General features: G+C 44.1%; 1 protein-coding gene across 2 annotated transcripts in view; it reads left to right on the forward strand.

Annotated features, from left to right (window-relative positions):
- Positions 1 to 15,585, forward strand: part of ttbk2a (tau tubulin kinase 2a) — a 224,498-nt gene that overhangs the window by 169,668 nt on the left and 39,245 nt on the right. For both annotated transcript variants that reach the window (XM_067991120.1, XM_067991121.1), the window contains exon 13: positions 6,766 to 7,213. In XM_067991120.1, the coding sequence (XP_067847221.1) occupies positions 6,766 to 7,213 (448 nt within the window). The remainder of the gene's footprint in view (positions 1 to 6,765; positions 7,214 to 15,585) is intronic.

Consider the following 15,585-nt stretch of genomic DNA (forward strand, 5'->3'; position numbering starts at 1 on the left):
CCTACGAGCACTTCTTCCACTTGGCCGGCCACATTCCCTAGAATTAGGTCCAGTTCCGCCCCCTCTCTTGTAGGACTTTCTACATGCTGGCTCAAAAAGCTCTCCTGGATGCACGTTAAGAATTTTGTACCCTCTAAGCCTTTTACACTCTGAGTATCCCAGTTAATATTGGGGAAGTTGAAATCCCCCACTATTATTACCCTATTATTTGCACAATTTTCTGAGATTTGCCTACATATCTGTTCCTCTATCTCCCCCTGACTGTTTGGGGGCCTATAGTACACTCCCATCAAAGTGCTTGCCCCCTTTTTGTTTTTAAGCTCCACCCATATGGCCTCATTAGAGGAACCTGCTAATATATCATCCCACCTTATGGCAGTAATTGATTCTTGAATTAATATTGCGACCCCCCCTCCTCTTATACCTCCCCCTCTGTCTCGCCTGAAGATTCTGTACCCCGGAATATTGAGCTGCCAGTCTTGCCCCTCCCTCAACCATGTCTCTGTGACAGCAACAATATCATACTCCCATGTGTTTATCAACACCTTCAGTTCATCCACCTTATTTGCAAGACTCCTTGCATTAAAATAGATGCCATCCAGCCTTGCCCTCACATATTTGCCCTGTCTTCCAAGCTGACTTTTTTTCTCTATATTTGGCTGCACATCACCCCCTATTGTAGCTCCACTCTGTATCCCATCCCCCTGCCAAGTTAGTTTAAACCCCCCCCCCCAACAGTGCTAGCAAACCTCCCCGCAAGGATATTTGTCCCGCTCTGGTTCAGGTGCAACCCCTCCGACTTGTCCTAGGCCCAACCATCTTCAGCTGCTTCACCAATGACCTTCCCTCCATCATAAGGTCAGAAATGGGGATGTTTGCTGATGATTGCACAGTGTTCAGTTCCATTCACAACCCCTCAAATAACGAAGCAGTCCGAGCCCGCGTGCAGCAAGACCTGGACAACATCCAGGCTTGGGCTCATAAGTAACATTCGTGCCAGATAAGTGCCAGGCAATGACCATCTCCAACAAGAGAGAGTCTAATCACCTCCCCTTGCCATTCAACGGCATTACCATCTCCGAATCCCCCACCATCAACATCCTGGGGGTCACCATTGACCAGAAACTTAATTGGACCAGTCATATAAATACTGTGGCTACAACAGCAGGTCAGAGGCTGGGTATTCTGTGGCGAGTGACTCACCTCCTGACTCCCCAAAGCCTTTCCACCGTCTACAAGGCACAGGTCAGGAGTGTGATGGAATACTCTCCACTTGCTTGGATGAGTGCAGCTCCAACAACACTCAAGAAGCTCGACACCATCCAGGACAAAGCAGCCCGCTTGATTGGCACCCCATCCACCAACCTAAACATTCACTCCCTTCACCACTGGCGCACCGTGGCTGCAGTGTGTACCATCCACAGGATGCACTGCAGCAACTCGCCAAGGCTTCTTCGATAGCACCTCCCAAACCCGCGACCTCTACCACCTAGAAGGACAAGAGCAGCAGGCGCATGGGAACAACACCACCTGCACGTTCCCCTCCACGTCACACACCATCCCGACTTGGAAATATATTGCCGTTCCTTCATCGTTGCTGGGTCAAAATCCTGGAACTCCCTTCCTAACAGCACTGTGGGAGAACCGTCACCACACGGACTGCAGCGGTACAAGAAGGCGGCTCACCACCACCTTCTCTAGGGCAATTAGGGATGGGCAATAAATGCCGGCCTCGCCAGCGACGCCCACATCGCATGAACGAATAAAAAAGAGGAGAGCGAGGCGGAGAGGTTTAGGGAGTGAATTCCAGAGCTTAGGGCCTAGATAGCTGCAGGCACGGCCGCCAGTGGTGGAACGATTAAAATCGTGGTTGCACAAGAGGCCAGATTTGGAGGAGCACGGAGATCTTGGAGGGTTGTAGGGCTGGAGGAGGTTACAGAGATAGGGAGGGGGAAGGCTATGGAGAGATTTGAAAACAAGGATGTGAATTTTAAAATCGAGATATTGCTGGATACTGTAGGTCAGCAAACACGGGTGATGGGTGAATGGGACTTGGTGCAAGTTAGGATACAGGCAGCAGAGTTTTCGATGAGCTCAAGTTTATGGAGGGTGCAACGTGAGAGTCTGGCCAGTAGAGCGTTGGAATAGTCGAGTCTAGAGGTAACAAAGGCATGGATGGAAGAATGAGGAAAGGCAATAACAACTAAATGGTACAATTTTAAAGGGGGTGCAGGAACAGAGACCTTTGGGTGCACATACACAAATCTTTGAAGGTGGCAAAACCAGTTGAGAAAGCTTTTTTTTTTAAAAAAGAAAGCATGTGGGATCCTGAGCTTTATTAATAGAAACATGGGGCTCGATATTAGCAGGGCGGCGGGCTCGTGGCGGGGGGTCTATTGGGTGCGTGGGTAACGCGCCCGGTGAAATCAGTCTGCCCCGCGCGCGATCGCAGGCTGATTGGATCCACATACCTGTTCTTCCAGGTTCCCCGCTGCTGAGCTGTGCGGCGGGCGGGCTGCACATGCGCAGTAAGGTCTGTCAGCTGGAGGAGCTCTATTTAAAGGGGCAGTCCTCCACTGACAGATGCTGCAACAAATAGAAAAAATTACAGCATGGAGCAGCCCAGAGGGAAGGCTGCTCCCAGGTTAATGATGCCTCACTCCAGGTATCATTGGATGGGGTGAGGGGGAGGACAGAGATCTGCCCCCCGGCGAGCGGGAGGAAGCGGCCTGCCTCTGCCACCAAGAAGTCCTGGCTCAAGGTGGCAGAGGAGGTCACCTGCACCACCAACATATCGCCCACCTGCATACAGTGCAAGAGGCGCTCCAATGACCTCAGTAGGTCAGCCAAAGTGAGTACACTTACTCATTCCCCTACACTCAGTCTGCCACTTCACCGCGCCCACCCCACATCTCCTTCTGCACTGCCAACACTACTCTGTCACATCACCCCTCACACCCACTCAAACCTCATCCTCATCTTACCTGCACTTACTCAACTCGCCAGTACTCATCCCGCCACTACCACTCAACCCAATCCTCATACAATCTCATGGCTCTATCTCATACTCACCCTCTCATGCATCTCTTTCACGGTCAGCCTCACTCAACCTGCCACTACCTGTGCTGCAGTCACAGGGCATGCATTACATATGTGCAGTAGGAAGCGTAAGGCAAACGTGTCGTGAGCATGAAGGGGATGCACAAGGGTGTTTGAGGGTTTGTCATGGTTTTTACTTATATTTAATTTCTGACCAACTCACATCACATATTCTATTGGCACCACTACTGCCACGTCTTTGCGAATCTTGTCTGGTTTGTGCAATAATGCCCTTTCCTGAGGATCACAATGAAGACCCACACCTGATGCCACCCATTGTGTCACTGCAGAGTGGGTGTAGGTGTATTTGCAGGGCTCTTTTGTGCAGACGACTGAGACATTGGCGATGTCCCCGGTGGCACCCTGGAAAGATGCGGAGGAGAAGTTGTTGAGGGCAGTGGTGACTTTGACAGCGACAGGTAAGAAGATGGTGCTCGGGCCAGCCAGGAGCAGCTCGGCATGAAGGAGGCTGCAGATGTCCACGACTACATGTCGAGTGACTGAGCCTCCGTGTGCACTGCTGCTCAGGGAGGTCCAGGAAGCTGAGCCTTGGTCTGTGGACCCTGTGGTGAGGGTAGTGCCCTCTGTGACGCATCTCTCTCTGCGGTTGCTCTCCCTCCTGCTGTGCAGGTGGATGTGTCACAGCACTGTGTTGTGGAGCTCCACGTGTCAGAGGTGGACGGCGTGGCCGACGAGGCTGGTGATGCTGTTCGCCCTCCGAGGAGGTCATGACTGCAGCTACGGCGGCCCCCATCCGGAAGATGTACATCAAGGTAGGTACATGTCTCTGGACCCTGGGTAAGTGTGCAAGTTGGTGAATTTGATTGTTAGGAGGAGGGTGGTGGAGGCCAAACTTTGTCCAAAGTGACAGTGGCCTCCTGCAATGAGTGAGGATCTCCCCCCCCCCCCCCCCCCCCCCCCCCAACCTGTCAAATGGACCTTTGCAGCTGCCACAGGCTGATGGCTGCAACACGTCCATTTGAACTGGGAGTGTTTCCCCCAGTACGGGAAACAGTCCCAGTTGTTTGTAAAATCCCACCCCTCCTGAAATATCTCCTTAATCAGGTCTGTTAACGACCTGAAATAGCAGAATAAATACTTTTAAGTGGCACCCCGCCGGCTTTAATTGCCTGCGGGAGTCCCACATGCGGGGGCTGTGCGCGCGCGTCACTGGGGAACCCGGAAGTGGGCGGGTTGGAGCCGGGCTCCCGACCCGCTCCGGGATTCCCCGATTTTCGGAGCCCCCACGCCAGGAACGCACCCGCTAAAATCGAGCCCATAGAGTACAAAAGCAAGGAAGTTATGCTAAACCTTTTATAAAACAGTGGTTAGGCCTCAGCTGGAGTATTGTGTTCAAATCTGGGCACCACACTTTAGGAAGGATGTCAAGGCCTTAGAGAAGGTGCAGAAGAGATTTACTAGAATGAGGAACTTCAGATATGTGGATAGACTGGAGAAGCTGGGGTTGTTCTCCTTTGAACAGAGAAGGCTGAGAGGAGATTTGATGGAGGTATTCAAAATCATGAATAGTTTTGATAGAGTAAATAAGGAGAAACTGTTCCCAGTGGCAGAAGGGTCGGTTACCAGAGGACACAGATTGAAGGTGATTGGCAAAAGAGCTAGAGGAGACGTAAGGAAACATATTTTTACGCAGTGAGTTGTTCTGATCTGGAATGTGATGTCTGAAAAGGTGGTGGAAGCAGATTCAATAATAATTTTCAAAAGGAAATTGGATAAATACTTGAAGGGGAAAAATTTACAGGGCTATGGGGCAAGAGCAGGGGAATGGGACTAATTGGATAGCTCTTTCAAAGAGCCAGTACAGGCACGATGGGCCAAATGATCACCACCTGTGCTGTACCTACTATGATACAATGATGCACTTTCACTGAAAGTACCTTCTCCTTTAATGCAGTAAAAGCAGATTTTTTGAAAAATTAGTGAAGCCTTTGTCTCAGGAGGGTATGGAGGATACATGAAATAAGGCATAGTGCTTATGGGGAAGTTAGTGGTTGATTTAGCCAAATGTTGAACCAGACTGCATTGGAAGCCTGAAGGGTGTGAGCAAAGGTTGGTACAGTTTTTTGTGGCTGGTTGTTACTGAGATTTATTAAGTAGAGCCATAGAAGTTTACAGCTCATGGTCCCTGTGCCAGAAATCCAAAATGATATATCCCACTGCCATGCTCTCCATATCCTGCATCTTCCGCTGCTTCAAATATTTATCCACTTTTCCCTTAAAAGGGCAATGACCTCTGCCTCAGCTACTTCTTGTGGCAAAGCATTCCATGCTCTAACAACTCTGCATAAAGACATTTCTCCTAACCCCCCCTCCTAATAACTATTTTAAATTGATGACCTCTCTCATTACTGACCACCCAACCAGAGGAAATATTCTTTCCCTATTCACCCTATCAAAGCACTTCATAATTTTAAAAACCTGTATTAAATTTCCTCAGCCCTCTCTGCTCCAGTGGAGATAGTCCCAGTATCTCGTCCCTCCTCATAACCAGTTTTGCATCCCTAGTATCACCCTGGTAAATCTAGCTGGCTTATAGAGCATACGGCATAAATAGATGCCACACTGTATGCTATTTATAAAATATTTTTAAAGATATAGTGTAGAGTATCATTGGTGTACCTATTTTCTCCACAATTTAGTTCCTGACATCAAATATTGAACTCACTAATTGACTCCCAGCTTCAAAATACTGCATCCAAAAAAGGATGAAAGACGGTCAGAAGTGTTGACTCAGTGGCCTGAAGTATAGAGCTGCAGACTGGACGCTTCTGGCTCTGTACGTGTTCTCTACCTCTCAACCCCTACCCAAAATAAATCAGATTAGATTTTCTGATCATTTCAATGTTCTCTATGTCAACTGTTCAGTGGATTTTTATCAGTCATATGGATTGTTGCTTAATACTGTTCGTCTGGTTCTACTCTTGTGATCCGCTACATGTGAATTCCAAAATATTAATGCATACCAGCAACATTGAAAGGAAGCTGAAATGCTTTTACCCACTAAATCTGATGAAGTCATTTTGATGGAATGTGTGGTTCCCACACAAGGTTGTAAAGGAAATACTGTGGAAAATAAATTACCATTTTTCTCCTTAAATAGCAAATTATCAAGCCACTAACTGCCACCCTCCCAACCTAGAATCTTACAAGTATGTAATCTCATTAAATTGATTTGTTCAGATTGTCGTCACACATGTTTAGTAGATCAGGCATTTATATCAAATGATATTTGTGCTAGTTGATTCCAGAATTTCGATATAACGTAGAATGTGTCCCTTATCCAAGCCTCGTTCCCAGTTAAGCTTTGGGTTGTAAATAAAAATCGGACAAGATGCCTAAACACATTAAAAAAACATAGTAATTAGTTATAATTGTATTCCACACCGTGGTTGGTTAGAAATGGGAAGGTTGATTAATAGCCAGGATTAATTTCAGTATCTTTGTCCCTTTGCCTATGCAGCTATAATGTCCCCGGAGCACAGACATGATATTCGGGGTTATCAGAAGAAGTCTGTCAAATAATTTAAAAAATACAACCTAGCATGCGCAGTATGGATTTACTTATTCCTAATAGTACTATAAGTTGTTTGGACTGTCTTTCTTGTATCTTCATTTTAAGTTTGTGTAATTTTTTTTTATGTCCAGCTTCACTAAGACACCGGAAGACTTGGGCATGGTTAAGGATGTTGCTGCTTCCCAGCCTCAGAAAGCCCCCGCTGCTGCTCGTACCGACAGAGTGTGGCACTTTGATGAGGAGTACGTCCCAGACAATTCAAAGCCTGTCTCTGTGGGATCTCCTGAGCAGGGTGATGCTGTCATTAGCAACGGATTTGTAGCAGTCAATCTAAGCTCCTGCAGGCAGGAGGTCGACACCAAGGAGTGGGTCATTGTGGATAAAGAGCGTGACCTCCAGGATTTCAGGACTGATGGGGGTCAGGGCCAGAAATTGACCAGTCCATCTGGACGAACAGATGATGAGGAGCCAGAAGTCCTGGCAGTAGATTCTCCTCAGGAGGACAGATTGAAGTTGGAAGCGGCCATTCCTAGTGAAAATGTGGGACGTCCAAGAGCTCCAGAAGCAGGGAGAGAACAGGTACCTGAAAAGACCAGCTTTAGAAGCACGTGTTTATGTAATTAAAGTACACCACTCAATGAGGGGTGTTGGTCAGTTACTGCAAGTTAGTGATGAGAGTGCTGAAAATGCAGTCTGGAAATCATGTACAGCTAAAATAAGGAATTAGTTTTATTTCAAAGTATTTTTGTAGTGCAGTTTGAAAGGATTGATACTAATTTTCCCCATCCCATCTGTCTGTCTGTCTCTGCCATTGTGTCTAACAGCATTGGGTAACAGCCCCAGACTCTCATCTGCATTAGTCAAATTCAGTGCCATACTGTTGAAGCCTAAAAGTTGAGCTTGAATTTTAAATGTTTCTAAAGCTCACATTTATATTGATGAGGAGAAAGCAGACCAGTATTTATATTTACAGTTTTTAATGAAAGATGTGCAGAAAGGCATCTAGTGGTGTAAATTTACAGATCTTTAAAATGAGAATGCAGGTAGAATAGGCCACAAAAATGGCAAATGAGAATTCTGGGTTTTATGTATGGGGTTTTGAAAGCAAGGAAGTGATGTTAACTTTGTGACCTAATCAATGTCTTGTGCAGATGGAGTGTTGTATGCCGTTCTGGGCATTTCATTACAGGAAGGGTATTAGAGCCGTGGAGAGGGTACAGCCAAGATTCACAAGAATGATACCAGGAATGAGAGGTTATAGTTATGAAGAAAGGTTAAAAAAAATTGGGCCTTTCTTCACCGGAACACACAAGGTTAAAGGGGGATCAAATAGAGGTTTTCACAATCATGAAAGCATTTGAGAGAATGAATATTTAAAGATTTTTCCCACTTTTGCAAATCAACAATGTGGCATAGGCTGAGGATAATCATTAGAATGCTTTACTACAAGTAGCTATTGGAGTAGAGATTATAATATCAATTAATTTAAAGTATTTGAAAAGAAGGAAATAACTAACTTGCATTCATATAGTGCCTTTCATATTATAAAATGATTCATAATCAATGAATTAATTTTGAAGTGTAGTTAAGGAGGCAAACATGATGGCCAGTTAGTGCACAGTAAGGCCCCATGAATAGCAAGGAGATGATCTGTTTTGGTGGGGAGAAATGTTGACCAGGCCACCAGAAGAACTCCCTGGTCATCGTTCAATAGTGCCATGGGATCTTTAGGAGGAACATTAAAGGATGTGTTAGCAAGAATATGAAAGGATGTAGAGAAATAGTATGGAAATGGGACTAGAGCAGATAGCCCCACTTGAAGAGCTAAACCAGCAGAGGCATGATAGACTTATTCCTGTCGTAATTTAAAAGTACAATAATGCAGTATTATAGAAACGTAGTACTAGTGTATTAAAAATTAGTATTTTTCATCTTTGGTAGTTTTTAAAAAAATATTTTTCTTTGATTTACTTTCTCGTTTCAAATAAATGCGAGCTTATCTCCCCTTCAAAGGATGTGTAACGAGAAGTAGTGTATCTTTCTGTAATAGTCAATAGGAAATTCTCCACTCCCACCAAAGATACGTCTGATCTGGAGCACCATGACGACTTAGGGAGAAAAACATTTAAAGAGCGGGCCATTAGCTTAGTCAGCATTATGTTTTCACTCTAGTCCAGCTTGTTCCAGCCAGCACAGGCATTGTGTACCTTTTATTTCTTAAAACAAAAAAATGTCCCAATTGATTGTAATTGTCAGCTAGACCTCAAACATTTCATTGGTGCGTGGTTGGTGCTGTAGCACAGCTGTCACTATATCTGTAGTGCATTGGTTGAGTGTTTGTCCCACTGTTTGGTATTGGTCAGATGTGAGTGTTTTTCTTTTCAGTTCTTAAGCCAAACTACTGTTCACAACAGTTTGCAAAAGATAAATCCTCACTTTAGGGGAATTCTGGGTCCACTGGGTCTTGTAATGACAGCATCTCTGGTGAGTCCATTGCATTAGAATTCCCCAAAGTATCTGCATTCCTATTGATTGCTAGCCATGTCACTGCAATGAGGAAGGCAGGGGAAGAAGAAAGGCAGGGATGAGAACTCTGTACTTAATCAATTTACATCACACATGGCCTGTAGTTTACTTCCATTTTCTGGCATTGTACCTGGAGTTGTTTTCTGTGATGCGACCCTGGGTTTGTGATCCCGTACCCAGGGAGCTCTGCTATTTTAAGGACTCTGAAATATCAGGATTCACAATCTAAAAATTCCACCATTTCAAAATGCAGCACAACGACATCATAGAGAAACTATGATCGTACTGACTGGGATTGGCAAGGATAGGGTATATCGTAAATCCTTAATTTACTATGCATCTGTGATGGGAATCAAGTGTTGAGAATTAAGGTTTGATGCTGTTTTCTTTGTAATAAAGAAGCTCCTCTTTGTCAGTCCATTGAGTAGGTTCAGGTTCCCTCTTACAATGAATGAGAAACAACCAGAATACAGATTGGTATATATCTGGGACACTGTGACGTCTAATGGCCGTGAACACTTGTCAAGATTGCTACCTATAGCAGCATAGTACTAACTCATTGGACAAATGTGCTCACACAACATTTGTTCACTATTTGGTCCCCTTGGATTAGCCAGCCTCCTATGTCTTTCTCTGATAAATCGAGGTCAGAATTTCTACCTGGGTCCAGGGATTTCCAAGGTAGGCGATCGGGATTGCAAACTCCACTGCCACCTGAGACCATAGGTCTCGCTACCACTTTAAATAGTTTGATTTTGTACTTTTCAATATCATCTTAATGAATAACCTAAACTTCATTTAACCAACAAATATAATATTGCCAATCTTTGTTAAACCATGGTGATACAAAAAGGCAGTAAAACTACACATTGCATAAGGAGGTCGACTCTTGGTGTATAATCACATGTCCATTGTTTATAATGAGAAGAAAATAATGGGTTCTTGCAGCTTTGTGTTATTTAACCTTTTTCTCCTTTTTGATCCTTCATGACCCTTTTACCTCATTCCCTGGTTGGGTACAGAAGTATGTGACCTGTTCCCCAATCTTTGTCAATGCCACAGTTGAATCTGCCATTAAGAGCAATATAGGAGCAACCTGCAGAAAGGCTTCCCTAGATCAAATGGCAATACTAGCTCACCACGCGTCAGAGCATGGGGTGTCAGCATGTTGCATTGCCACGTTTTCACCCCTCCCATTGTTGGATTTGTGCAGCTTCGCTTTCTGTGCTGAGTATTTTGAAATTCTCATCCTTCTGTTCAAATCCCTCCACGGCCTCGACCCTCCCTATCTCTGTGTAATCTCCTCCAGCCCTACAGCTCTCCGAGATCTCTGCATTCCTCCAGTTCTGATCTTTTGTACATCCCCCACTCACTTTGTCCCGCCATTGGTCGCCGTGCCTTCAGCTGTCTAGGCCATAAGCTCTGGAATTCTTTCCCTAAACTGCTACGCGTCTCTATCCCTCTCTCCTTTTAAGATGCTCCTTAAAACCTACCTCCTTGGCCAAGTGTTTGGTTCCAGTGTCTCCTTCTTTGGCTCGGTGTCAATTTTCGTCTTGATTACACTCCTGTGAAGCGCTTTGGGACGTTTTACTATGTTAAAGGTGCTATATAAATGCATGTTTAGTTCTCCTTGTGATTGCTCATCTTGCTAAACTATAAAAGGGTTGTTTCTGATTGGTTAATTTCTGGTAATAATTATACAAATTATTACAATTGTGTTCACATCATGTTAATTCATCAAACTAACTTTTATAGTAGTTTTAAGCATTTGAAATATTACACAGAATTGAGCAAAAAGATGAATAAGCCTTGGGGACCATTATATTGAGCACATGAACATGTGGAGGGACATACCTTGACCGATAGCAAGATTTTCTGCTGTGATGGCTATATCTAGTCGTATGGTGCATTGATTAGCTGATAAAATTACTGCTGAGTGTGTACAGAGATTCATAACCATTTTATTGGGTTAACTATAATTGGGTCCCTCAATCACCATTAGGCTATGGTGGAGACTTGACCTTCATCATCCATAATGGAGGTTGAGAAATAAGAAAATGGATGGAAAATCAATGTCAGGCTAAATCTGAGAAGCATTGAAGGAGAAGCAGCTGGAATGTGCATGAGTCACAGTAAGGTTACCCGCACCACAGTGTTTTAACGACTGTCAAGGACAGATTTTTCTTTCTCCCCCAATTTCCCAATAATGCTCGAGTAAAGAAATATTTTTAACGTGTTACACTCTTACTTTTATTTGCTGTCATTTTAAGATTGGTAGCCTGTTCTTTACATTGTCTTAATTTTTTAAAATTTGGAATTGCTGGAATGTTACAAAAGAAATATGATATCTGGTTTGCGAAAAGATTCATAAATTTTCTAACTTAACCTTCCTTGGAACAGGATAATGCCATTAAGACCAAACAAGACTCCATTTCGTTCAATCCAATCTGCATGCCTTTCACCATATCCCTCTATCCCTTTTCTCTCCAGAAAATCATCTTGTTGTCTCTTGAACCAGTTTATACAGTCCACTTCAACCCCCTTTCACTAGTAACTTGTTTCGCAAGAATGGGTGGAAAATACTGTAGACAAGTATGCATTGTCACTTGCATACCTAAAGGAGGAATGTTTTAGTGTATCACACACACAGCTACAGCCTTTCAGAATGAAATACTGAGTTGCTCAGTTGGTAAATATACTGCTCAGGGTGAACTGAGCCACACTTAACAGTAAGGTCCCAGGTTCAATCCCTGGTCTGGGTGTGACTTAGTTGATCTCAGTAGGGGTGCTACAACTAGCCTCAGTGGGCCTAGACTGGAGAAATCAGCCAAGGTTCTCACTCTTGTACCCATTTTTTGCCAGGTGAAGATCTGGTTAGGCTGTGTTCTGATGTGCATTTGGCAAGGTACAGCAGAGTGCCTAATGCATTGTATCATCCAATATAAGTTGGTTCTTTGAAGGAGAGGAGAAAAATAGTCATTTCTGGTGTTGGGGGCAAATGGTGCACATTTTCTTTCTCTCCTGCATTACCCCCACATACTTGACTTTCTGTCCTATATTGATATATATGGGGAAAGAGATGGGGAGTGGGACTAATTGGATAGCTTTCAAAGAGCCGGCACAGGCACAATGGGCCAAATGTGACAACATCCCGGCTGTAGTGCTGAAGACTTGTGCTCCAGAACTAGCCACGCCTCTAGCCAAGCTGTTCCAGTACAGCTACAACACCGACATCTACCCGACAAAGTGGAAAAATGCCCAGGTATGTCCTGTTCACAAAAAGCAGGACAAATCCAATCCGGCCAATTACCGCCCCATCAGTCTACTCTCAATCATCAGCAAAGTGATGGAAGGTGCCGTCGACAGTGCTATCAAGCGGCACTTACTCACCAATTAACCTGCTCACCGATGCTCAGTTTGGGTTCCGCCAGGACCACTCTGCTCCAGACCTCATTACAGCCTTGGTCCAAACATGGACAAAAGAGCTGAATTCCAGAGGTGAGGAGAGAGTGACTGCCCTTGACATCAAGGCACCAAGGAGCCCTAGTAAAATTGAAGTCAATGGGAATGAGGGGGGAAAAACTGTCCATTGGCTGGAGTCATACCTAGCACAAAGGAAGATGATAGTGGTTGTTGGAGGCCAATCATCTCATTGCTGCAGGAGTTCCTCGGGGCAGTGGCCTAGGCCCAAACATCTTCAGCTGCTTAATCAATGACCTTCCCTCCATCATAAGGTCAGAAATGGGGATGTTCGCCGATTATTTCAGTGTTCTGTTCCATTCGCTACCCCTCAGATAATGAAGCAGTCCGTGCCCACATGCAGCAAGACCTGGACAACATCCAGGCTTGGGCTGATAAGTGGCAAGTAACATTCACACCAGACAAGTGCCAGGCAATGACCAGCTCCAACAAGAGAGAATCTAACCACCTCCCCTTGTCATTCAACGGCATTACCATCGCCAAATCCCCCACCATCAACATTCTGGGGGTCACCATTGACCAAAAACTTAACTAGACCAGTCATATAAATACTGTGGCTACAAGAGCAGGTCAGAGGCTGTGTATTCTATGCCAAGTAACTCACCTCCTGACTCCCCAAAGCCTTTCCACTACCTACAAGGCACAAGTCAGGAGTGTGATGGAATACTCTCCACTTGCCTGGATGAGTGCAACTCCAACAACACTCCAGAAGCTCGACACCATCCAGGACAGAGCAGCCTGTTTGATTGGCACCCCATCCATCACCCTAAACGTTCACTCCCTTCACCACCGGCGCACCGTGGCTGCAGTGTGTACCATCCACAGGATGCACTGCAGCAACTCGCCAAGGCTTCTTCGACATCTCTACCACCTAGAAGGACGGGCAGCAGGCACATGGGAACAACACAACCTGCACGCTCCCCTCCAAGTCACACACCATCCCAACTTGGAAATATTTTGCTGTTCCTCCATTGTCGCTGGGTTAAAATTCTGGAACTCCCTACGTAACAGCACTGTGGGAGAACCTTCACCACACGGACTGCAGCGGTTCAAGAAGGCTGCTCACCACCTCCTTCTCGAGGGCAATTAGGGATGGGCAATAAATGCTGGCCTTGCCAGTGACGTCCACATCCCATGAACGAATAAAAAAAAATGGCCTCTTAGTGCTGTTATAGTCTCTGATTCTATATCTCCGTGTATTTATCACTCTGTGAACGCTTGTCACTTTCAATAAGTTACTAATACTTGATTTTCACCAAATTAGCCATGACATTTTCTGATCCTTTGCGCATTTTCTTTGTAAACAATCAAGCTTTTTGTGCGTCTATGAATGCTGAGCTCTTACCTGATTAACTTCAAAGTCACTTTCTGGATTGTCACCAGATCCGATAAATATCCTTCTCATATGTTGGACTCTGCATTTCTATCAAAAATTGTCATGTTAGCAAATGTTGTTTGTATTTGACTGCATTTGTGAAACCAAATACAGAAAAAATACATGTTGGCAACTGTCTATGCATCTACAATTGCTGACTTGCCACTTAACTGAGTTAATGTTCTATGACTTTTTCTAACCTAACTATACAAACAAATCTATCTCCTCTCGTGTTGAGAACCTTTGAAATTGAATATGCTCCATCTGGCTCCTCCAGAGCTAGAAATATGTCAGATTTTCAATTCATTTTTAAAAGCATGGGCAGATCTCCCATAGTTTTTTCCATGGTGAGTCAGAAGTTACATCTTGCAAGGTGCAAGAGTGGGAGTTGGGTGCACAGCTGTGCTGAAAGGATTTGGCAAAAAAAATGAGATCTCTGCTCAAACAGTAAAGAAAGTGTTTTCTTACTCAAATAAATTTGTTCTACTCACGTACCATAGTTACATTCATAAATAAATAAATCTGTGTATGTCCCATGGTTGGAGGGGGGGGGGGGGGGGGGAGGTGGGGGTAGGGCGGGGGTGGAAAGAGGGGGAAGTACTCAGGTTAACTCATGGGTCCACTGTCCCATCTTTTTAGGGTGTGGGTATTTATAGCGAAATACATAATTTTAAAAAACATTGCTTTAGTTTACATTTTTCCTTCTGTACCAAATTTCTCCACAATATTACTTGGTCATACTAAAAGGTTCTGCTTAAATAAACATGTTTACATCCAGGACTTCAGTTCAGGACCTCCCTGTTAGCTGGAACTAGAGTCTTTCGAGTGTTTGCCAATGTTAATTAATTTTCTTTTTTTGCTTTCAAATACTTACAAATGTGGAAACTATAATTACTTAGAATATATTACAAAATATTTTTAAAAAATAAAAGGCAAATTTCAAAGTGCAAAATTTCATTTGTCACATCTAAATGTAAATAACTCTGAATATAGTAACTTAAAATTGTTTTTTTCAGCAAAGTTACTGCAGGCAAAAATTGGAGATTTACCTTTTTTGACGCTTTATGGAGGGCTAGGGACTTATTTTCACTGGTCCTAAAAAAAATTGTTTCCCTCGATGATTTTATTTTCAATAATTTTTCCACTGATGAGGGGCGGGGCTTACAATAAATTCTGTCATGCTCTTTGAATCATCAGGTATTTTGTCAATCGTAAAAATAATTCTGAAATTTGTAGGCATGGATGCATGTTGAAAGTTGTAGCCTGATACTTTGTTGAGTGAGAAACCTGTGATGAGCTATCACTATCAAAGAGCCACAGACCTCCAATAGAGGAACATTGTTAGAGACATTTTAAACACAGAAAGGGCTATTTTTCAAGCAAGTTTAATCATCATACTTGTGAAATTTTGTATTTTCTTGGGCCATAATTTGCTGTAATAGGGTATCTAACACCGTCTGCCTTTAGTTAGATGTGCCCATGCAAGTTTAGATTTTTACATTTTTTTTTTGTGTGTGGCAAACTGCTGAAAGTGCGAGCTGGTAATGGCTCAGCGAGGGAAACAGGGCAT

The sequence above is a fragment of the Heptranchias perlo genome, chromosome 10, assembly GCF_035084215.1.
Source record: "Heptranchias perlo isolate sHepPer1 chromosome 10, sHepPer1.hap1, whole genome shotgun sequence".
NCBI classification, from domain to species: domain Eukaryota; kingdom Metazoa; phylum Chordata; class Chondrichthyes; order Hexanchiformes; family Hexanchidae; genus Heptranchias; species Heptranchias perlo.